At 38.7% G+C, this 24,874-nt stretch overlaps 1 protein-coding gene across 2 annotated transcripts; it reads left to right on the forward strand.

Annotated features, from left to right (window-relative positions):
* The first annotated feature begins 1,176 nt into the window (after positions 1–1,176).
* On the forward strand, positions 1,177–16,295 carry LOC149028720 (putative WD repeat-containing protein C2A9.03). Of its 2 annotated transcripts, none has more exons than XM_089138785.1 (10): positions 1,177–1,358; positions 2,349–2,481; positions 2,691–2,858; positions 2,972–3,058; positions 4,373–4,507; positions 4,601–4,711; positions 14,465–14,556; positions 14,650–14,755; positions 14,876–14,962; positions 15,134–16,295. In XM_089138785.1, the coding sequence occupies exons 2-10, from the start codon at positions 2,350–2,352 to the stop codon at positions 15,545–15,547; spliced, it is 1,332 nt and encodes a 443-aa protein (XP_088994911.1). In that variant the 5' UTR covers positions 1,177–1,358; position 2,349; the 3' UTR covers positions 15,548–16,295. The 2 variants fall into 2 exon arrangements, with proteins under 2 accessions (XP_088994911.1, XP_088994904.1); XM_089138778.1 differs by having other exon boundaries at positions 2,325–2,481; positions 15,134–16,293.
* Positions 16,296–24,874: the final 8,579 nt, after the last annotated feature.

Below are 24,874 nucleotides of genomic sequence, written 5' to 3' on the forward strand. Positions count from 1 at the left end.
AGATGCTATTTGGATTTGGGTATGGTACTGCATCCCAAGATATTCTTACCCTTGAGGCTCTAGCAATGAGGCAGGCCATGCTATGGGCACAAGATTTCAATTTGCCTAAAATAACTATGGAAAATGATAACTAAACATTAATTGCCATTATTCAAAAGCACCCTAAGGAGGTTCATGGAAATTTTTTCTTTTCATATCGGATATCAGAAGACAGGAAGAAACTTTTGACTATATCTCTTTCAACCATGTACCTAGGGAAGCAAATTTTGTTGCAGATGTTTTGGCAAAAGAAGGAGTGTTAACACAGGAAGTTTTCTTATACCTGCACACATTCATGTTTTTTGATGCTTTGTCTCTAGGTTGTAATCATGATTTCTCTTAATAATAAAGTTTTCTCTAACCAAAAAAAAAAAAAAATTATTTCCATAAACCGAATTAAATCAAACCGATAAGAAGCATTTTATTTGAAATAAAATATTTTCTATTTAAAATGTGTTTTTCTTTTTGTTTTTCTATTTTAGTTTTCTTTTTCAATGAAACGAAACAAACATAACATCATCATCTAAGAACTAGTATTTATAGAAGCCAAAACATTAGAAAAACTGAATTCGATAAGCAAAACCTATATTCGGATCCGTATTTGATATCCAACAGAAATTTACATAATGTATTTGAATTTGAATTCGTAACTTTATAGAATATTCGATGATAATCTAATTTGATAAACTATTTAATTATTGATTGTTGATTGTCATCTTCTTTTTTGTTTTTTAATTTCTGATTTTTCCAATTTTTCAGTTTAGCGGTGGTCGGTTTTCAAATCCGATTATCAGCCATTTTTAGAAAAAAAAGTATTTTTCTTTTATTCTTTCGAGAGAATGGTCTAACTACATTTTTAACCTAATCGGTTTGGTTTTTACTACATGTTAAACCGAACCGAATGGTTTAATAAAACCAAAACCGACAAAATGCCTCGTGGGAGTTGGGACCCACGGATGTTCTTACGTCGGCGCTGTCCTACGTTCGGACCAGATCTAGTTAAGCAACACTGGCCGTCGGATCCGACAAATGTGCAGGGAGCATCAAATGATTATCTGGATCCAACGGATCATAATTAGTATTATCCAAATCTGGATGAGTTCGAGCGTATAATGCGTTTTGCTCATTATGTTTAGACATCTCTTCAAATCATCGTTTTCTTCCCGATAAAGGAGACGTCTCTTTCGTGTCTTTTTTTGATTTTCTGAAATTTCTTACCAAAACCCTCGACAGAATAGAGAGTGAAGAAGAAAAATAAGGGAGAGATTCATTGATAGAATTTTGCTCCGTTTTTGATCTCAGAGATCTTCGTCTGGAAGGTAGAATTGTTCTTCCTCTGGTTCCTTTTTCTGGAATTCATACTGTAATTGTTTTTCTGTTTCGCTTTCTATCGGTGGATATGTTCATTTTCACTTTTTTAATGCAGGCAATCTGTTTGGTCGTTTTTTTCCCCCTGAGACTTCTAGCAAAGCTAGGGTTTATGCAAACTTTTGGCTTTGAAAGATGGAATATTTTTTGTTTTCTAATTTTTTTTTGTCGTATTATTGGCGTTCGTTCTGGTTCAGAGTTGAGGTAAACTGAAAAAATAACTCAGTGACCTTGAGCTAATTATATGTAAACATCAGTAAGTTGGGAGGTTTCCGTGGAATGAAAAGATTGGTTATTGTAACGTAGCAGAAACCCTATTATGCATCTATTACATTTTGATGTTTCATTTATTCTTTAATTTTCAATTCAGTTTAGATGCAGTTATGTTTCATGTCTTGGTAGTAGATAAGGGTAGCAGTTCTGTTTTGTTAGTTTCGGCGTTTCAGTTATTGGGTTTTCCGGTGATATTTGGTTTGCAAAGTAGTGGAAAAATGAAAAAGAAACAAAGTTAAACCCAAATTTGAACTGTCCTTGCTAGTTTTCTTACTATCTAATGTTAATTTATGTGAATCAACGTAACGAAGACAGATATTAATCAACAGCTTCAGACACGTGTGCATATTCACTGCTAGTCACTGGTATGTGTTAGCTACCTTTAGTCTAAGCTGCTAAGTTCCTAAGGTTAGCATTTACACCTTGGTCCGTAGTAATTTGTGAAGAGAAGATTTTGCATCTTGCATTTTGTTTCATTGAGGATCTATCCAAATACTGTCATCACCCTTCTTTTATTTCATTTTATTTTTTATTTTTTGTAATTCCTCATTTGGTTCTCTCCTGCATTTTTGAATGAGGGCTTTTCCCCCTCTTTCTCACTCACCTAAAGGTGGTTCTTTTTGCTTGAATTTATCTTTTAACAGTTACTTATTTTGGTATGGGCATAGCATGTCCTATAATCGACGCGTAGAATTTGACTACATGGATGACGAAGGAGATATGGTTGATGTTGTGGATGAGATGGATGAGGAGTACTATGGCAGAGCTGATGGTGGAGCAGAGCTTGATGACTATGATATGGTTAGTTTTCTTTCCCGTACTTGGCGGCCCAAAATTCTTTTTGGTGGTTTTGCACATTTGTTTGGTAGATTCCATATGGACTTTTATCATTTTATACCCACAACTTTTTTGCTAACCCTTCTCTGAAAAAGAATGATGCGTTTTTGCTAAATTTTGAAATAATAGGCCTAAAATTCCCTTTCTTCATGTTGGTATCTTGAATTTTACAGCTTACAAAGGCAATTGATATATCTTCTGCACAAGCTAGGAGAGGAACAGATATTCAGGGAATCCCATGGAATAGATTGAATATAACAAGGGAGAAATACAGGCAAACAAGGTTGGATCAGTACAAGAATTATGAAAACATCCCTTCATCAGGGGAAGTCATAGACAAGGTTGTATACTGTTCTCTGTAAAGTTGGCTTTGCTCTAGGTTTTACGTTATTTGACTGGTTCCTCTTTTTTCAAGGGGCTGACAACGGGATATTAATACCATTGGCTTTTATAGGCATGCAAACCCATGGAGAAGGGTGGCAACTACTATGAATTTCAGCACAATACAAGGCTGGTGAAGCCTACAATTCTACATTTTCAGGTTAGTTACTCTCTTAAGTTTCATGATTGTCATTTTGGGTGTGCATGTGTGCTCATAGGTTTGTTTCACAAAAGGTACATACTGTGTGGTTAATTTTATTGAAGGAATAATGTCCCTACTCATCTTGTCAATTCCTTTAAACTTAGGATTTATCTGTCCATAAGGCAATAGTTCCTGATATTTCTTGGTCAATTTAAATAATATTCACTTGCCTGATTCTTGTGTTCTAAATTCAAGTGAATTATCTATTTGTAACTTATTCTGCTTCCTGATATTTGCTGAAGAACATGGTGGCTATGAGATTCTGTTGTAAGCCATTTTGTTTTCCGTGATAAAATATGTTTTGGTTTGTTGATGTCATTTTCTTTTCTTGTGTTTTGCCTTGCTGATGTCATTTTCTTGTCATCTGTTTCTAATTAAAATTTCAATTTTCACTCCCTTCTCTTATAGATTTATTTCATGTCCATGTGTGATGTTGTAAACTTATGTTGACCCTAGATTGAGAACTCCTTGTTTTCTTGGCTGACCAAGCTGGGCTGTGTACCAAGTTTCCAAACGATGACATAGATATAGACCATTTTCTTGACTTTGCTGTGTCTAGATTGCTGTTACTCTAGCTCAACAAGGTCTTACATGATTGCTACTTGTTTCCTCTTGACTTGCTTTGATAAATACACCTATAGACCTAAATACAAATATATGCATGCTTTCCCTTTTGTTTTGCTATCTACTTGCCTTTACACCTGCATCGTCTTACTCTCTAACAAATAAATAGGCCAGGTTCAAGTTTACTGTTTTAAACCAGAAAACAGGTTGGGGGCTCAAGTGAGTGGAGCTTCTATAATCTGCATGGCAAACGTGCCTATGTGAAGTCGTCTTTCACTTTTGACTTTTGAGAACCAACTTGGATTACTTATGTATATTTCACTTGTCAAGTATGATGACTTGCATAATTTACATAAGTGTGCTTTTGCATATGGTTGTTGGGGGCGTTCTGTGTCCAACACTCATGTTATTGCCTACAACAGGTACATACATCATAGGTTTTTTTAGGGTCTGCGTATGAGAATATTTTAAGGCTGAGCATATCCATTTTCTGCTTGGTCTTACATAAGCAAGTTTCTCCTTTGGTAAGTTTAACCTGCCTTAAACTATAGTGTGCTGATGTGCACTTTGACTACAGTCTGATCATGATTCAGTTATAGACCCCAGGAAAGCACAATCTTCCTACTTTCCTCTCAATATTGGAGCAGAGGGAGGAACACTCCCTTCTTTTTAATTTTTATTGACACTGCCTTATCTTTTTATTTGCAGCTGAGGAACTTGGTTTGGGCCACTTCAAAACATGATGTATATCTGATGTCAAACTATTCAGTTATTCACTGGTCCTCACTATCTTGCAATTCATCGGAAGTCCTTAACTTTTCTGGACATGTGGCACCAACTGAGGTATGATATTTTTGCTTGCATGTTCTCCCTTCCTCCTCCGGAAGGACACTTACGGCAGCTTCACTGATGACTACTGTTATTTTGCTTCGTTAGAAACATAAAGGAAGTTTATTAGAAGGTTTTACCCAGACCCAGATCAGCACACTTGCAGTCAAGGACAATTTTCTAGTTGCAGGGGGTTTTCAAGGAGAACTTACCTGTAAGGTGAGTATTTTTCCACTGCTTTACACAAAGGTAGCAAGCTATCACAAGTTCACAACACATTGATGACTTCTGATTTATTACTTTAAGGAAGACCATTTGGAAGGCTTTCCCTTAATCTTTTTGGATACTACATGCATTGCTTTTGTAATCCTGTTATTACCCACAAGGATTTTCTTCCCAGTTATTGTTTGCTTGGCCTTACAAAGAGTTCCCGCCTTCAAGGTGGTTAGGATCATGTGATTGGGATTAACTTTTTGCTTACAAGATCCCTTGGGAGAATGCCCAAAGTAAATTGGAATATATTAGTAAAAGTTCAAGGGCCACCAGAATGCATGTCTTCATACCATAAAAGAATGGCAAAACTAATGTTTTTGTTGAAATACAATGTTTGGCAGAATGGCTTATTGATCTATGATCTCAAGCCCTTTATTTATAATAAAGAGGAAAGTAGACTATTACAAGGAATAGAAGTTTACATGAATGCAAACTCTAATTTAACTCCTATACAAACTCTTGTAGACTCCTAATAGAATCCAACACTCCCCCTCAAGTTGAGGCATAGATATTAGTCATGCCCAACTTGCCTACAATAGGAAGGAAATCTTTTTCTTTCAAACCCTTAGTAAAAACATCTGCTACTTGGTCTCCAGATCTTACAAAAGGCATGCAGATAAGCCCTTGTTCCAACTTTCCTTTGACAAAAAACCTGTCAATTTCAATGTGCTTAGTTCGATCATGTTGCACTGGATTATTAGCAATACTAATAGCAGACTTGTTGTCACAATATAACATCATAGGGTTTGGAACTTGGACTCCAATATCTTGCAGCAAGCCTTTTAACCATAGTAGCTCACAAACTCCACGAACCATAGCTCTATATTCAGCTTCGATACTAGATAAAGCTACCACATTCTGTTTCTTACTTCTCCAAGTAACTAGATTACCTCCAACAAAGGTACAGTAACCTGAAATTGACTTCCTGTCTGGAGATCCAGCCCAGTCTGCATCAGTGTATGCTTCTACTTTTAGATTATTGGTGGGTGATAGAAGTATTCCTTTTCCAGGAGTTCCCTTTAAATACTGTAGTATTCTGGTAACAGCCTTCATATGAGCTAAATATGGATCATGCATGAATTGGCTCACTATCCCTACAAAGATAAGCGATGTCCGGCACGGGTGTGGGACAAGTAAATAAGCTTCCCTACCAGCCTTTGGTATCTTCCTTTGTCCACTGGTTCTCCCTCTTTTTCTTTAAGTTTAGCTCCAGCTTCAATAGGGGTATCAACTGGTTTACACCCCAACATTCCCACTTCTGATAATAGATCTAGGAAATGCTTTCTTTGGGATAGGAATATACCTTTATTTGATCGAGCCACCTCAATCCCTAAGAAATACTGTGACTTCCCTAGATCTTTAATTTCAAACTCTTTGCCAAGAAAGTCTTTTAACTTTTGAATTTCTTCACCATCATTCCCTGTGATGACAATATCGTCTACATAAACAATGAGAAGTGTGATGTTAGTACCTGACTTCTTGACAAATAGTGTATGATCAGCATTGCTTTGCTTGTACCCAATAGAAGTCATTGCCTTCTGAAGGCGTCCAAACCAGCATCTAGGAGACTGTTTTAACCCATATATTGACCTCTTCAACCGACAGACTTTCCCTGGAGTATTGTCATCGGAAAAACCATGTGGGATTTCCATATAGACCTCTTCTGCTAACTCCCCATGTAAGAAGGCATTCTTTACGTCTAGTTGGTGCAAGTTCCAGTGTTTGTTCACATTACTGGACAACGTAACTCGACGGTATTTAGTTTCGCAACGGGGGCAAAGGTCTCCCGATAATCAATCCCATAGGTGCTGGGTAAACCCCTTTGCAACTAGTCTAGCTTTCAACTTGTTGACTGATCCATCCATATTTTGTTTAACCACAAATACCCATTTGCACGCCCACTTGGTTTTTTCCTGGAGGAAGTGTAATCAGCTCCCAAGTGTCATTTTTCTTCATTGCCTGCATTTCCTCTACCATAGCTTCCTTCCATTTCTTATCAGCATAGGCTTCCTGCCAACTTTTAGGAACAGATACAGATGACAGAGAGGATATAAAAGCATGGTAGGAGTCAGACAAAGAGTTATAAGAAACATATTTAGCTATGGGATGTTGAGTACAAGATCCGACCCCTTTCTAACAAGAATAGGAAGATTGGAAGAAGATACCTCAGTAGAATCTGATTCTGGAGCAGGAGATTGAAGTGGTAACGTATCACCTTTCTCCACTTGCTTTAGCCGGTTGTATTTCTTCCTCTGATAAGTCTTCACCTCCTTATTCTGGTCAATTTGGTTTTGAAAGACCCCAACAGTGTGTCTCACAGGAGTGGTCTCCCCACAGCTAGGTTCTTCACATGGTTCGAAAACGAAGGGGGTGGATTAGAGTCCTCGATTATCTGGCCGAAGTCTCCCCCCGGTCGGGAAACTCTTCCGGGACTCTAAAGTTGTGTTGGTCTATGATAGGAAGATCTAGAGTCGGAAAGAACACCTCTCCTCTAGGACTCTCCCCCTGAAGAGGTGTATAGTAAGGGCAAAACTCATGAAAAATTACATCCATGGATACAATGGTTTTCCTAGAGGGAGGATGATAACATTTGTACCCTTTTTGAGTAGCAGAATACCCCAAAAATATGCAACGTAAGCCGCGGGGAGCCGCCTTACTCTGGTGGGCTGTGATTCTGGCATAGCACACGCATCCAAAAACCTTTGGGGGAATAACAAAAGAAGAGGCTCCCTGAAGAATCTCATTAGGACATTTAAAACCAAGTATCTTACTGGGCATCCTATTCAGAAGGTAAGAAGCAGTGAGTATAGCATCACTCCAGTACTGGTCAGGTACATTCATAGCAATCATAATGGAACGGGCTATCTCTAAGAGATGCCGATTCTTCGTCTCGGCCACCCCATTTTGGGCAGCCGTATCAACGCAACTAGTCTGATGTATTATGCCAAAGGCAGAGAGATATCTTTGAAATTCACCATCACTTTGGAGATCTAACATTGCTATAGAGCTATCTTTTTGACTGTGCAGAACTTGATCTCTGTTAACCCTGGAGATTTGCCCCTTAACTTGACATCTTCCCTTCAGAGATCTAACCTTGCAAAAGACTTGTCGTTTGACCTTTGCAGAACTTGATCTCTATTACCTTTGAAGATTGTCACTTATCTTGACAAATTTTCCCCTACCTTTGGAGATTGCCCCTTGGCAAACTTTCCCTTTAAAGATCTAACATTGCTACAAATCAAAACTTTCACTTTGGCTGTTTTACCCTAGCTATTGTTACCCCAAAAATATATTTTCCCTCAGATTTGTGCAGAAATTTAGTCTTCTCAACATTTGAAGATTCTACTTCTTTACTTGGGCGTTCTTCCTTGGAGACATAAAGTTGCAGTAAAGATGAGGACAAATCAAATGGAAGTTTATAAGGCAGACGTAATCTAAGTTTGAAGATCAAATTGCTGATGTTTACCTAGACAGATGTTTTATAGTTTTTTGGTCAAGTTGGACATGTGTGATATCCATGCCTCAACTTGAGGGGGAGTGTTGGATTCTATTAGGAGTCTAATAAGAGTTTGTATAGGAATTAAATTAGAGTTTGCATTCATGTAAACTTCTATTCCTTGTAATAGTCTACTTTCCACTTTATTATAAATAAAGGGCTTGAGATCATAGATCAATAAGCCATTCTGCCAAACATTGTATTTCAACATGGCATCAGAGCCTAAATTCGATTTGGGAAGCGACCTACCTTCTTCTTCTTCTGATTTTTTTTTCAAACCCATCGCCAATCTTCAGTTCTAGGCAGTTTTTCAGTACCATCTTGGTCGCCAACCAAAAAAGAAAAAAAAAAAAAAAAAAAAAAAAGAAAAAGAAAGAAGAAGACGATTCTGTTCCGTCTCGATTCAATGAATAAGAACAGAAAACAGAGGAAAGAAGAAGAGAAGAAGAAATCAGCAACTTCCGCTGCTTCTGCAACAACTTCGGCTTCAGCTCCTGCAATTTTTTCTGTCTGATTCTTCATCTGAAGCCTGCGATTCTGAAGCTTGGTTATTCATCTGAAACCTTCGATTGTGGTTCTGCTATTAAGGTTCTTCGACTGGGGCTGTTCTCCTTAAGCCTGTGAAAGACCATAACGGATCTGTTATGGTTTGAATTTGATTTTTGAATTCAAGTTTTTGAATTCAATTTTTGAATTCAATTTTTGAATTCAAGTTTTGAATTCAAGTTTTGAGGGTTATTTTGGTAAATTTGCTTTACAGGGGAATTCAAGTTTTTGAATTCAATTTTTGAATTTAAGTTTTGAATTCAAGTTTTGAGTTATTTTGGTAAATTTGCGCTACAGGGACTTATATGTAAATTTGTATAAGTTCTGAGATTTATTTGCAAATTCCGTTTTTTCAAGGACATATTTGTCATTACTGGAAAAAAAAAAAAAAAAAAAAAAAAAAAAAGGTAGATCTGTTTGGGTTGTTTGGCTATTGCATTCTGCGACATTTCAGTTACTTCGAAAGGTTGAAGACTGAAGAACTGCAGATAATTTTGTCAACATGACAACTATTGACGGTACAACCTCGACCACTACTTCCTCTACTACCCATACCAACTCTTATCTTGCTATATCAGGTAAAACTTTTACAAGCTTTCAAGCTTCTTCAGTTTCTACTCCTTGGATCATTGATACAGGAGCCACAGATCATATGACAGGTTTATCCTCTTCTTTCTTACAATATTCTCCAACTTCTGGAAAGGATAAAGTTCGAATCGCTGATGGCTCATATTCTTCTATTGCTGGAAAAGGAACCATTCAGCATTCTCCATCACTTTCTTTGTCTAAAGTTTTACATGTTCCCTCTTTCTCTAGTAACTTGCTCTGATACCATGTTGAAATACAATGTTTGGCAGAATGGCTTATTGATCTATGATCTCAAGCCCTTTATTTATAATAAAGAGGAAAGTAGACTATTACAAGGAATAGAAGTTTACATGAATGCAAACTCTAATTTAACTCCTATACAAACTCTTGTAGACTCCTAATAGAATCCAACAGTTTTAAGCATACATTACCATTTGTTTTTGATGGACTTCAAAACCACGTATAGATGAAAAAAACATAAGTTTCATTCTATGAACATTGTGACATCTAGAGACTTAAAAAACAGAAATGGGTAAGCTACTCTTGGGGTACGTAATCTTTTGAGTACTTCGCCTGAAGTACATCTTTTTTGACTACTATATTTGTAGCATCTATTGTTTTATAAATGTAATTGATGCAAGTGAACTACCTTCGGCGGATCGAACCTGTTTGGGTATCCAAATGGAAATGAATGGGGTGCATATATTCTGTTTTTGGAACATAGTTGGATTTTAAGAATATGTTCTGTTGGTCAAATGGTGTTATTTTACTCAATTTGGTTTATTTTAATCTCTGTTTATTTTAGAAGTTAGCTAGTAAGATATTTGTTTACCTAGTTGGAGTGTTGGTTTTTATTTGTAGGAGCCTTATTTCTCTATGTTTGGTCTAATCTCTTCATTGAGGTCAATTGAAAAGATAAATTGAGTTTCTGTTTGTGAAGTGCCTGCCGGTTGTGTGTGTTCCTTGTAACCCCTTTTTATCTTATCCAGTTTCTTTCTTTTTCCATTCTTTCCCTTGCGACACTAAAATTCTATCTCCTCTTTCTCCTAATGGCCCTTCACCAGTTATTTTTGGGTTACCTTCTAATTTTTGTGCTTCCAATTTTGTACACAGATGTTATGTGGCACATTTTTTGATGTAGGAGCTGTTCCATAGATCAGGCCAAACCAGTTTGAGAACCCAAACCCAACCTCATTCTGGTTTGGTAGGAGTTTTTGAGTTTATTTGGGAAATATTTGTAACCTTTTATTTTGGGCATCTATTAAAAATCTATGGAAGTTTCCATTATGCGCTTTATGAGATTCCTATGTCAGTTTAAGTTATAAGAAGTAATTGGGTGCCTTTATTATCTGGGTTTTATAAGTATGTAATTATTTGTAACTCTACGATGGGAGTAGATCTGAAGAATGAATTAAGTTTGCACTCTTGAAGCCTGCGTGGTATTGGTAGCTTGTGTGCGCCCTCCATTACCCCCTGTTTGCTTGTATACTCCTGCTCCCTCTTCCTCATTCTGTTCTTTTGTTTCTCTCCTCCAGTGGATATCTGACAGTGAGTGACCGGCCTGCTATAACTCTGAGAGTATGAAGCCTTCTGGCTTGACAGTCTAGGAGTTAATTCACTTCATCAGGGCAATGAGTACCTTGGAGGCTCCTCCCCAAAAGTTCCCTATCTAATGATTTAATGATCTGAAACCTCAAACCCAATCTGGAATCCATCATTCTGCTGTGCTTGTTTCAGAATTTTATAACAAATCTCCAGCTGCTGCTTTCTGGTATTATTGGCTGGATTTTTTTTTGAAGGAATTTGACTTGTCCCTGAAATTTTGTGTACATCTGGCTGTTTAGGCGAGTTATATCACCTAAACCTTAGGAGACTTATATCACCTAAACCTTAGGCTGTTGACATAGTCCTAGACATAGAGACTAACCAGTATAGCCCTAGATTGTATGGTCTTAACCTTTGGGGCTAATTATTTATTAACAAGTCCTCTTGGGTAGGCTAAAATTGGGTGTGGGATCCACTAAAACATCAGGTTTGAGGGTGTGGCTACAACCTGTTAGTGATGAGGAATTGGGTTTGGCAGAAGAGATTTGAATGCTAAATTTGAAATTCCATCAAGTTAGGGTTTGTTCTGAGTTTGAAATAGGGAAAAACAGGGGATTATTTGGACTCCTCTACTAAAAGGGAAAGCTCTAATTTGACGTATTAACCTATTACGCAACTTAAATTGACTAGGAAACTAAAAATAGACTCGCATTAGGACTAGATTTACAAAGTCTTAATCCAGACCCTTTAAAGAGCACTCAGTAACAATTGATTGCAACTTCAATTGAACTAACCCAGTGTTAAATAAACTAAAAAAGAAAGAAACTAGCTAATCCTATATACAAAATATTTCCTATGTTTTAGGTCACTAGATTTACAAAGTCTTAATCCAGACCCTTTAAAGAGCACTTAGTAACAATTGATTGCAACTTCAATTGAACTAATCCAGTGTAAAATAAACTAAAAAAGAAAGAAACTAGCTAATCTTATATACAAAATATTTCCTATGTTGTAGGCCAATAGAAGTGACCTATTATATCAAAACCCTCGGGATGCTAAACCCTCAAGATGTATAGGAACCAATGCTGGATTTTTTCCTAATAAAACAAAGCCTATTTGGGTGATGAATTTGCATCAGCAACTGAGCCGATATCCAGGATATAGGATGAACTTGCTAGCTCAGGTAAATCAAAAAGGGTTTCAGGTTGAGACTTGGTGTTGGTGTAAACCAGGTTTGGTGGTAAGGATATCAGGTTCATGTAGGGAAGGCTATCAGTGAAGGGTTAGGGTTCATTCATACAAATAAGGAGATTTAGGGTTTCACAGATGGTGGAACATTGCTGGAGTTGAAGTTTCAGCAATATAGGGTTTACTTTCTGTGAAGTGAAAGAAAAGTAATGAAACCTAGGTTCAGGATGAGAATTCTGGCGGGAACTTTGGATCGAGTTTTACCAGGGTGGTGAGTGAAATTCTGTCCAACCATGAGAGCAAATTGTTGGTTAGTTTGTGCTGGTTGAATTTTGGGGTTTCCTAGGATGGACCAGATATGGGGTCTTCTAGGTTTTTAAGGGGTAGACGGGCTGCTCGTTTGTCCAAGTTTCCTACAGGGCGGGGAAGTATTCAATCAAAATTTGGTCTGTTTTCTGATGGGGGGAATGTTTTGTAGGTAACTTAGGTCCTTGGATGTTTGTTTTGGGTTGTGGATTTTTTTTTTTTGGGGGGGGGGGGTTGGGGATTTCCCAGGTTCACTGTTCATAAGAATGGTGACTTTTAGTCCTCTTGGATTTACTTCTTCAAACAGTGACTAAATGGAAAAATTAACACATAAGACACCCAATTGTGCCATTGATTTTGGCACTTCCTACACCTATCCCACTGGTAGTTTTCTTTTTTTTTTTTTTTTTTTTTGGGGGGGGGGGGGGTGTTCACGACACCTGGAGCTTGTTTTGGCCATCCGAAGTTCCAAACTACATCAGCTTTTTTGAAGAAACTAGCTTCTTTCTTTTTTCTTCTTCTTCTTCACCCCCTTTTTTTTCTTCACAATTCCTTAGTCCTATTACCCCACTTTGCATGTTACCCCTTCTTTCTCCCTTTGTTCCACTCCATATTTTACAATCCCTCCATGTATGCCTTGCACTTGAATACTAATTCCTATCAGTTCATATCTTCTTTACCTACCAATTTATTTCAAGAGATTTTAGTTATTACAAAATTATGTTGCCCTTCTATTTTGACTTCTGGTACTTAGTTGGGCCCCATAAGCAATCCAAGTAGAGTGTTTGGATCCACATCAGTTCATATATTCTTTACCTAACAATTTAACCATAGGAGGTACTAGTTGTACAAGATTGTGTTGCCCTGCTATTATTTTGATTTCTGGTACTTAGTTGTGCTCATAAGCAATCCATGTACGGTGTCCGGACCCTGGATCTGCATCAGTTTCTCCCTTTATCTGTTTTTGTCTTCTTACTGAAGTGATGAATTAAAAAAAGACAAGCAGGGATACTCTACTAAGCCGATTTCCACCTTTCAAATGAAGGAAATGGGCTCTGCTGTTTGCCATCCTCCCTCCTGCATAAATGAGTACAAATATCCATGGCTGATCTAGGTTTGCTTTTGGGGTCTCCATCCCCAGCCCTATCATCTTCAAAGTCTCAAGCTTCATCATTCAGAGCACCACCATCATTCATCAGATCATTTCCAAGGCTGTATATGGATCTCCTCATCCTAATTTCTTTGTTCTTCATGAATAATACAATAAGGCCCTCCTTCTGACCTCTCCTATGCATAGTTGTCAAAGCGTCCTCCTAGGCGCGCCTAAGCGGCAAAGCGGTTTGTCAACTTTTTTTTTAACCGCTTAATTGACGACCAATTTGCAAAGGAACTCCAAGGCCCAAAGTTACATATAACTTATTTTTTGCTCTGGGGGCGCTGCCCCCACACCCCCACCGGCAACAAAATGTGAAGCATGAGACATACTCAACATCAATAATCAATGAATCAGTAAATGCTTAGGCAAATGCTTTGACAACCATGGTTTGATGAGATGAACTTATGTTTGTGTTATTTTTTTGAATTATTTTTCATAATTATGATTCTTGAATTTTTTTTTGGATGAATGTGACTATTGAATATCTGTTTAGCTTATTATAGAAAGTAGTTGTATTGAAAAGTAGTTATATTGAAAAATTTGGACCCAACCGCTTTGGTCGCCTTATTGCCGCCTAGGCGCCGCTTTGGTCGCCTAATTAGGCGGGTCTCCAATCGCTTTGATCGCCTTGCCACTTTGACAACTATGCTCCTATGATCTTGAGCAAGCAATGGCAGTACTGAGTTGCTTCCTAGTCCTTTCCAGAACCCCCCCTTCTTTTCTATGTTGTGTTATGATGTGAATGTGATGAAAAGTGCATGCATCCATTTAGAGAGCAGAATTTATTTTTTCTTGGACAAAAGAATGCATTTGTAATTACTTTTTATATTTGAAGTTCATGTTATATACCATGCTGCTTTTATTTTTATTGTAGCGTTTGGATCGACGCGGAGTCAGTTTCTGTACACGGACAACATATGATGACAATGCAATAACAAATGCTGTTGAGATATACGATAGCTTGAGGTGGTGTCTAGTTCCCCTTTTCCCCCCTAAATAATGTGTTAACATGTTCTCTCTTATTTTGGGGAGACAATCTGATTTATAAATTGCTTGCAGTGGAATAGTCCATTTCATGGCATCAAACAATGATTGTGGCATACGAGAATTTGACATGGAGAAATTTCAGCTTTTGAACCACTTCCGCTTCCCTTGGCCAGTGAATGTTAGTCCTTTATCCAGTGCCATTATTTTTAGTGGGTTTTGCAGTAGTTTGGTTGGTCATTTTTAGTTTCTCAAAGATGGCATGAAATTATCTAATTATGATGGTTTAAATTCATTGTAGCACACATCCATCAGTCCAGATCGCAAGCTTATCACAGTTGTGGGAGATCACCTTGATGCGGTGCTTATTGATTCACAAAATGGGAAGGTATATTATGTCTTCATATGTTCTCATCATACCCTTGTATCTTTTTATTTTTTATTTTTATTGGGTGGGATGGGGTAGTGGTAATCAACCTAGCAGCTTAGTTTTGAAACACATATATGAGAAGATATATTGACTGCTGGATCCTATGCTTCTGTTTTCATCTTGATACAGACAATTTCAACATTGACTGGTCACCTAGACTACTCATTTGCTTCAGCATGGCATCCTGATGGCCACACTTTTGCCACTGGGAATCAGGACAAGACATGTCGAGTATGGGATCTTAGAAAGCTGTCAGCACCTGTGGCAATTCTCAAAGGAAACCTGGGTGCAGTGCGGTCAATCCATTTCTCCTCTGATGGGCAGTTCATGGCTGTGGCCGAGCCTGCAGATTTTGTCCACGTCTATAGCACAAAAGTAGATTACAAGAAACGACAAGAGATTGATTTCTTCGGGGAGATATCTGGTGTATCACTAAGTCCTGATGATGAGACTCTTTTCATAGGTGTATGGGACAGGACGTATGCAAGCTTGCTTCAGTACAGCAGAAGACATTCCTATGGTTATTTGGATTCCTGTCTGTAATTAATCCTTGCTAAGATTTGATCCTTGTGGTAGCAGTGGCCGCTAGAAAGAAGCATCTGCTAATGGTTTTGACTAAATGGGGTTTTGGCTATGGCTCGCCAGGACTCAGGATGCGCTGTAGGGAGATCAAGTTTCATAATATTATTGCATATACATGTACAGGGAAGGCACCTGCATTTAGCCAAAGCTAGATAATTCTTCAAGTTGTTTTAATTGTTGTAATGGGAATGGAACTATGTAGCCCTATTTCGGTATGTATGATCTGTTCTCTCTCCTTACAGTTCCTTCTCAGCTTTCTTGTAAAGGATTCTTATGTTTCATGTTCTTAAATAGACATTTGATGAAATACTGTTGACCAGATTATGAATCTTCATCAAATTCATTTTTATGAAGTGAAGCTGATGAAATCAAGCTGTTCATGATATACATGGAAGGGAGGAAATTTCCATTAGCACTCTCCTTTCCTTTGTGAAATGTAAGGATGTAAATGGATAATCGAAATCTGCTTTCGAATTTGCATTTGCATCCGTTTAGGGGTATCTGAATCTGTCCAATTACTAATAGGATGCGGATATGGTATACCCATTTTTTATCGATTATTATCCGTCTGATAAAATTATCTGATTAAGCTACTTAATTAGATTTATTTTTCTTATTTTTATAAATTTTTACCTGTGATATGCAACTATTTTTCTAGAATTTTTACTAAAATAGCTACCAAAGTTGTTAAATTCTTAAATTTCAAACCTAGCCCTCACAATTAAAATGGTAAAGATGTAAACAGGTGGTCGAAAACTTGTATTCAATATATATTTATGCTCATTTAGAAGAATTTACTTGAGAAAATAACTATCCAATTATCATCCAAATTTGATTGAATCCGTCCGAAAACGGATAAGATATTATCCGAATCTGTCCGAATATAATAGGATGCGGATATGGTATTACCACTATCCGATTCGAATCCGGTCCGTTTACACCCCTAGTGAAATGATTATATCGTCTCCAGAAGTAGTTCCCAGGATATTAGTGTAAGGTAATGGTGTATTCGATGATCTAATATTTTTCCTGCTAGATTTGTTTGCTGTCCATTTATTTGGAGATCGTTACCATTTCATTCATTTTTTTGAATGATAATTTCAGTGGTATTTCTCAGACAACCGAAAATAATGCTAGCCAGAACAATTAGCAGTAATTTAAAATGGAAAGCAGATCAAAATGCAGGGGTGATCAACAATGTACCTTGGACTTCAACCTTATATAAAACATACGCATAGTAAAGATGCATTTATCAAATTCCGTCTTGCCCAAATGCATGTAGGTGAGACTTAAAAATTGAACCAATATTGCACCAATATTGCAGCAGCTTGTTCTACTTCTTTTTGTTAGAATATTATAAAATATTTCACATAAGATGGACTTCATTGATTGTGTTACACTTCCAAATCCGAATGAAGTTGCACGATTTCAGAATTCTTCACTCGGGTAACTTCCCAAAGCCTCTCCTTAAGACGAGCAATCTTGGCATCTTTGGCTTTGGATTCCTCCTGAAGTTGGGAAAGATTATTACTCAGGCTGCTGAGCCTAAAAGCTGATTCCACTTGCTTGTGGAAGTTATCAGAAGGGCTTCTGCAATACTTCAAGAGTTAGTCAAAAGCACAAAATTTTGAAAAGAAGGCAGGGAAGAGATACTTACATCACCAGGGACTTTAAGAAATCCCTGTTCGAGACCGCGGTGAAGACTTTGCTCTCGGCGGGCATCTGAGCAGAAGTGCACCATTCCAGTGCTTTCTTAAAGTCGCCCATCACCAAGTTAGACATCTTCAACGACCAGGAAGGCTTGTACACATCGTCATCTGACCGAGGACGCTTTCTCTTAGAAGCAGCACCTTCGGCCTCAACAAAAACCTCCTCCACGGACGGAGGAGAAATCTCCACGGCTGGTGGAGGGTTGGAGGAAGATGCCAACGAGACACTGGCAGGGGTTTCAGAAGTGCAAGTCATGACAGAAGAAATAACGTCTTCCTTAGGAGACCGAATGGTCTCCATCATGGAAGATGGTGCAAGAGAGGCACCAACAGAGGCTGTGGGAATTTGAACTTTGACAGAAGCATCAGAGAGGCTGTGGGAATCTGAACTTTAGTAAGATCGCCAGCAGTAGTTTCTTCAGATGGAACAATCTTTGTCAAAAAGGAGCAGTCTTCTTGAAAGACTTCGCCCTAACTACATCCAAGTTAACTCTTGGAGGCACAAAAAAAAAAAAAAAAATCATCAGTTCGAAACCCTAGATGTTTGAAGTTCAGACAGCAGAGAAGGACATCCAGTGAAGAACTTCCGAAGTGAATAACCCCCAAGTGTTTTACTTTGGAGGTTACTCAGGGAGGGGAAGTTCGTGATAGAACTGAATAGAAGAAGAGGAGGAAAACTCACTTTCTCAGTTTCTGATATGGGTATCGTCAGAAGATAAAATTGCACAGGCAACAAAAGCGAAGAGGAAGATTATTCTTGCAGATGAAAAGACAAGAATGAAGCACACTTGAGGGACTTAAATAACCTCATGGAGGGACATGACGATTGAAAACCCATGCAGATCAAGGGTTAGAAAATAAGGGACGTTTCGAATTTCGAAAGAAAGGCAAGATCAACGGTCAGGGAATAATGACGTTCAAATTCATAACTCAAAAGCTAAGTTCGTCTTAAGCCTCCACGTGGATCATTGCGCACCTGATACGAGGATACCAGCCAAACACCAACTGTCGCACCAATATTAAATGAAAAGAGTATTCCCAATTTCTTGGGAAGGACAACTCATATGCAAATATGAGGAAACGTTTGGGCTTCTTCATAGAGGGGAAGCAACCTAGAAAGAAAAGCTCCAAGTGTCATAAAAGGTTCGGCTAGGTAGGTTCCAACGGTCCCGAACGTCAATCCCTTTAAGATCCCTGAACGTCAACGTCGGCGAAGGTACAAGATTATTTTAGAAAAAGCCAAGTTCAGTTCCGAAACGTGATTTTGAGGGAAATGAAGTAAATTTTCTAAGTACGCTATGGGAAAGTACTGCTAGACCATTGCGCAGTTATTGAAAGATTTCCGTAGAAATTCATTAAGCCTGAGAAGGTCCCATTCGGGTTTTAAACCGATGCCTTTACTTAAAGATTTTCGTAGAAATTCATTAAGCCTGAGAAGGTCCCACTCGGGTTTTAAACCGATGCCTTTACTTAAAGATTTCCGTAGAAATTCATTAAGCCTGAGAAGGTCGCACTCAGGTTTTAAACCGATGCCTTTACTTAAAGATTTCCATAGAAATTCATTAAGCCTGAGAAGGTCCCACTCGGGTTTTAAACTGATGCCTTTACTTAAAGATTTCTGTAGAAATTCATTAAGCCTGAGAAGGTCCCACTCGGGTTTTAAACCGATGCCTTTTGATTTTGATCCGTTTGTCGCTGAATATTGTTCGTTGCCCCCAATCAAAAGATATTGTGTTGAAATTGGGAATTGCATTGATTGAGTTGAATGCTGTTACATCGAAAATGAAAATGATGATCTTCTTAAGGATAATATTTCTTTAGATATCTAGCATTCCACGAACGATCCAACTCTTTATCGGTTGCCATGTTCTTCAGCTTATATGCCCCTGAACCGATCGGTTTGATTACAATATATGGTCCTTCCCATGAGGGATCCAATTTCCTCTGGTGGCGTGGATCTAAAGCTGAGGTATTCCTTAGAACTAGATCTCCCGCTTGGAATTGACGGCGCCTTACTCGAGTATTGTAGTGTGACGCTATTCTTCGCTGATAATTTTGGGTTCGAGCAATCGCTCTTGTCCGCACTTCATCTAGTAGCTCAAGACTATCCAACAATCCTTGTTCATAGGCTTTTTCCTCGAATTCTCTTTCTTGAAGTGTTCCAGCCATTACTTCGACTGGTGCTAATGCTTTTGATTTGTAAGCCAATTTAAATGGTGTTTCTCCTGTGGGAGTCCGAACTGTAGTTCGATAGGCCCACAGTACATTGTGCAACTCTTCAACCCATAAGGCCTTATTAGCTTTGAGTCTCTTATTTATCCCCTCAAGTAGTGTTCGGTTCGTAACCTCCACTTGTCCATTGCTTTGGGGATATGCTACCGAGGACATACGATGCTTAATCAAGTAAGTGTTGCAGAATTGTTCGAACTGTGGGTTGTCGAATTGTGTGCCATGATCTGTTACAAGAATTTTTGGCATCCCGAACCAATAAATGATAGATTCTAACACGAATTTCACCACCTTCTTTTCAGTGATAGTCGCCAGAGCACAAGCATCTACCCATTTGGTGGATTGCTACGATGAGATATTCTCTTCCACCTGCAGCCTTAGTGAATTTTCCCATGATGTCAATTCCCCACATCGCAAAAGGGATGGGGTCCAGAATTGATGTCGGGTTTCTTGCTGGCCTTTTCGATACCGTGGAATGGATCTGGCAGTTGCTACAGTGACGAACGTATTCCATTGCAGCTTGTTGGAGCTTTGGCCAATACAAACCAAGCGTTAAAATTTTGTGGGCCAGAGCTCGACCACCCATATGCGCACCACAAATTCCCTCGTGAACCTCTGCTAGAGCTATTTTCGATCCTTCGGGATCTAATGTCACATCCCCCTAGCCGGTACCCTAACTGGCATACCCGGGTGTGTGATCCACAGCCTCGAAGATCAAGTATCGAGGAAATCATCCTCCCACATATGCAATAACATAATCATGAACAGATAAAATCAAGTATTAATATTATAAACAAAAGATCTAATCAGGAGATGAATATAAGTATAATCAGAGTGAGGAAAATGATACCAGATGTAATCACATAAAAAAGAAGTAGAGTGAGGCGGAAACTCACTCCACAGTTACAGTGGAAATGTAGCTCGTAAGTCTAAAAAGAATTACAACTGAGTTTAAAGGAAAACAAAGAAAGAAAGTCAAACTGAATTACGAGTTTTCTATCTTATAGATAACATCTTCAAAGTAATGGACTTCATCAATCCAACAAAGATGTCCCAACTCTACGTTACGCCTAATCGTAGTACGCAACTTGATCGCCCGAGGAATCATCAGGGTTATCTTCATGGTTGCCAGTACTTTGCATGTAGTACGCTTCATCGTACTGTCTTTCATAGTAGCCAGTACCTGTAGAATAATCTAACAAAAAGATTGTACAAAAAGGAGTGTTCGAATGAACTCAGCAAGGCAAGTTAACTCATAACAACATGAATAACATACAGTAGATCATAACAAGATGCAATGCAATATGAAACAGATAATGTATGTATGCATCTAAACTCTATGTATGCTGGTCTCTATTGGCAGACATGCTTTAAGTCATAGCACCATACTTCTTTGGGTAGGTCTCAAATCACTCATCATCGGTTGGTAATGGGTCCGGCATCCCTCGGGACATTCCATGGCTGGGGGTTAAGTCACCGCTCTCTCACATCACCATTGGTCTAAGTACTGGTGCATGTCAGGGTTAAGCCTAGCCCAATGCAAGTCATCTACTCAATTACATCAACTCAAGTCCAGATACATCCATTCCTCGCCCTTGGCGATCCTTTCCGGTATCCTTTCCACTAGAGTCAGCGTATCCTATGGCTACAACCAACTCGGACTACGGACTCATCAACCCTATTGGTATCCACATATGGTAAATGGGAAGCTCTCATGTCCCCTCACGGGTTGGTTACCGGTCTTGAGCCCATGAGCCCAAGTCTATCCATATGCAACCCTCCAATAAATGGCCCCCACAATGTGATTCCCGTCCTCTCACGGGTTGGTTACCGGTCTTGAGCACCCGTGAATCCCCATTGCTGCCACGGGTCGTTCGGTCTCAATACCCTTCCGATTCGGGTATGATATAACGGGGACATCCTAGCCAAACACTGCTAGACGATCCTAGGTATGACAACAAATGATTCGGGAAAGCGTCAATGGGCAACCCCGAAAACTTCCCATACTAAGGACAGAAGTGTCAAAAGGACACCTCTCAATCCCAAACCATACTTAATCAAACACATTCTCAGATTAGTCATGACATACATAATCAACAACTCATCATACAAAAAAAGAATATAAAAGCATAATCAAATCATAAATCAATATATACTAATAAGCATTTCATATAAATTTGAATATTGAAAAAGAATAAACAAGTGGAGTGCTACTGTACTTACAGTAGTACATCAGAAATATAAAATACAAGAACAGTAATTAAACTCAGAGTTTCTTAAAGTAGAAACCCAAGAGTATGCGATCTATGTTATTATGAAATAACTGACCTTACCTTGATTATCGTCGGAGATAATCCAAAGATCAAAGAGAGAGGCTCCAAACTTAGCAAATAAACCCCTAACAATCATAGATATATGTTGGTGCTAATTTTTCCAATAGCTTTGAACCGCAATCTTCGCACCAAGCTCTTCAGATCTGGATTGATCTGATTCGTTTGCTTCCTCTATTAGTCTCTCGTTCACTAGAAAATGAAACACACCAGTTAGAAATGGAGCCGATCGTCTTGATCGGCGTTGCGTCTCCGATGGCCTAGTTAGGTATGTGAAGACAGTTCTTCAGAGCTCAAAGGAGCTTCTGAGATGTTCTAATGGAGTAAAATCAGGAATGAATCCAGTGTTTGAATTGATCTGAGAGACTTACCCTCGATGAGTCCTTTGCTTCCTTTTTATATAGATTTTCCCGCCTATAGTGTTTTTAACCATGACCGCCGGATTGTAGCTTCTGATTGGATGGCGATGATCAACCTTTCTTTGTAATCTTGGGCAGACCCATAGATTACTTTGTTTAAACAATTGAACCCATTTACACTGTCATTGGACCGGAGCGAACCGGGACTGGGATATTTTAGTCACAACACAAGCCCCCAAGCCTACTGATTAGGTCGAACTCATACGAGACTCTGGTCAGGAGGTTTGAATCTTTCTTCCAACGAACTCCAGAATACCATATTGAACTCTGATCAAAAGACTATATATGTTGAATCTAAATCGTTCAATCAGAATAAAGATTTTCTTCATACTTCTCCTTTGTGATTGGCGACTCTTGATGTTCCTCGTCAACCTTTGCATCGCCTTCTCTACGCAACTAATCTTCACCGGATCAATACTTTATAACTTTTCCCAAGAGATTTATGATTTTCAAAAACTGTAATATCAGGTTGTCAAATCATCATTAACTCGAACGTTGATCTATGGTTCATCTTCTTTGTAAAATCACAATTTTCTTGATAACCAAACCATCCTCCATAATCATTACATTTCTGTGCTCAGCCCCCAAATCATCCTGCAGACTAGCTGAAATCTTTATCTTGTCAGACTTTTTATACATTCTTAAATATAACTTTTCATCTTCCTTGACGTTATCCCCTCTCGTGCCGTTTGATCATAAATTCTGTCTCTTCCCAACGTATGGTTACCATGTTCTTCCCCACTCCTCTTATATCATCCTTGTGTTCTCAACCGCAATACCTTTAAATCCACCGATTGACTCCACGCGTTGGTTACGAAAAGTGATGACCATCGATCTTGAAACATCGTATATTTCCCTCCACTTTTCAAGAAACCTCTTTCGCCTCTCTTCATTCTTTATATTTATTCATCAGCTTTTATCTGTTCTCATCCGTACTCTGTCCGCTTTCTTCGAAAATATCAAATATATCTATCCGCCATTTTCTATTACTCTTCTTCAAGTTACCTTCTAAGTTGCATTCTGCAAATCTTTCTCCTTTTCCTTTCTGTTTCAACTATGGACGCTGCAACTATTCCTTCAGCGCCCAATACTTCTGTGCAGCCCACTGTACTTCCAAGTGCTAAACGACCGGAAAAAACCTTAGATACTTCTTCTTCCGATCAGATTTCTTCAGATTGGAAACCCTCTCCTTATGCCCACGACGAAGTTATTGTTCCTTATACGCCTGTGGACATGTCCAAGGAAAAGAAAGACCCAAAATACACTGGCCTAGAGTGGTACCCGACCAAGGTAAAGTAATCTCATCTGTCGTCTTACTTAGAAGATTATCGCTTTCCCTCCGATGCTAAAATATGGGTTCCTGGACCTTCTGATCGTCCATATACTGTTGATCCTGGAGTCATCACTGTCTATCTCGACCACCTTGAATCTGGTTTTAGAATCCCTTTAATCCCAATAATCCAGTCTTTGTTGGATTACTACCATGTTTGTCCTTCTCAGCTTACTCCAAATAGTTGGAGGTTAGTATACTGCTTTTTTGCCTTTATTCTTAGAATGAAGCGCCTTTATTCTGTTGAACTTTTTAGAAACTACTATACTTTGAAAGTATCCCGCGATCGCGGATACATTCACTTTGCAAGAAGAACATGCATTGCAAATGAACTGGGTAGAAAGTCCCGGATTTTCATTGATTCCTCCATCCCTCAGGATAACAAGTAGTGGCGAGAGAAATATTTTTTTTCGTGCCATTCCCAATCCAAATTTCCGCTCCTGTTGGTGCCTGCATTCTGTGAATTCTCTTCTTCCTTTGAACAAGCGTCCTGAACTCAGCGAGTATGATCGAGAGACCTGGGGTTTGATTTCTACTGGAGTTCCGATTGATGCGGCTGACTTGAAAATTGACGTAGGCCTAGCCAACCACGGTCTTTTTCTAGGTAAAGAACAATGATAATGATATACTTTTTCTTCTCTTTCCCCTCTTTTTTTTCTTTAACCTTGTCTTCACTCTATATATATACATATATAGGAACTATTGTTCATCAAGTCCCTAGCGTCGCTGAACTTCGAAAGGCTGTTTCAGAAGAAGAGAAATCTGATCCCAAAGTTTCAAGATCCGTTAAGAAGAGAAAACATACTGCCCTCCGTCCTTCCAGTGACCGTAGTCACAAAAACCCTCCAAGAAAAAGTCTGTTGAAAATGTATCTTTGCCTGGTCAGGGAAAAGCAGAACAGGCACCAGAAGATACTGTTAGAGAAAAACTGTTGAAGAAAATCCTGATGTGCAGCTCGTTAAAATAGTTGCCAGTGACAATCCTGCTGTCAAGACAAGAACTTCTAGGACCTCCAATACTTTGAGATGTAGACTCCGGTCTACAGGTCCTGCTTCTGGTCAGGGGTTGTCTGGTTCCAAGAAAAGAAAGAAGAAAGAATCTGACTCTGCTCCCGCTGAAGTTCCTATTGAAAAAAGTAATCTTCAGGAAGAAGCCCTCACAACTATTGATAACATTGTTGAAGAAACTACAAAACATGTACTTCCCCCTACATCAGCCGAATTACCCCATGATGCCTCTATTCTCCCAGAAGAGATGGTTGAGAATGAAGG

This window comes from Hakea prostrata, chromosome 1 (assembly GCF_041222555.1).
Source record: "Hakea prostrata isolate BN-2017 chromosome 1, UWA_Hpros_2, whole genome shotgun sequence".
NCBI lineage: Eukaryota > Viridiplantae > Streptophyta > Magnoliopsida > Proteales > Proteaceae > Hakea > Hakea prostrata.

Excerpts from the sequence above, each read along its gene's own strand:
- LOC149028720 (XM_089138785.1), top strand. The coding sequence starts at position 2,350 with ATGTCCTATAATCGACGCGTAGAATTTGACTACATGGATGACGAAGGA. Across the intron at positions 2,482-2,690 it reads AGCTTGATGACTATGATATG|CTTACAAAGGCAATTGATAT; the intron begins GTTAGTTTTCTT and ends TGAATTTTACAG. Across the intron at positions 14,756-14,875 it reads GCTTCCCTTGGCCAGTGAAT|CACACATCCATCAGTCCAGA; the intron begins GTTAGTCCTTTA and ends AATTCATTGTAG.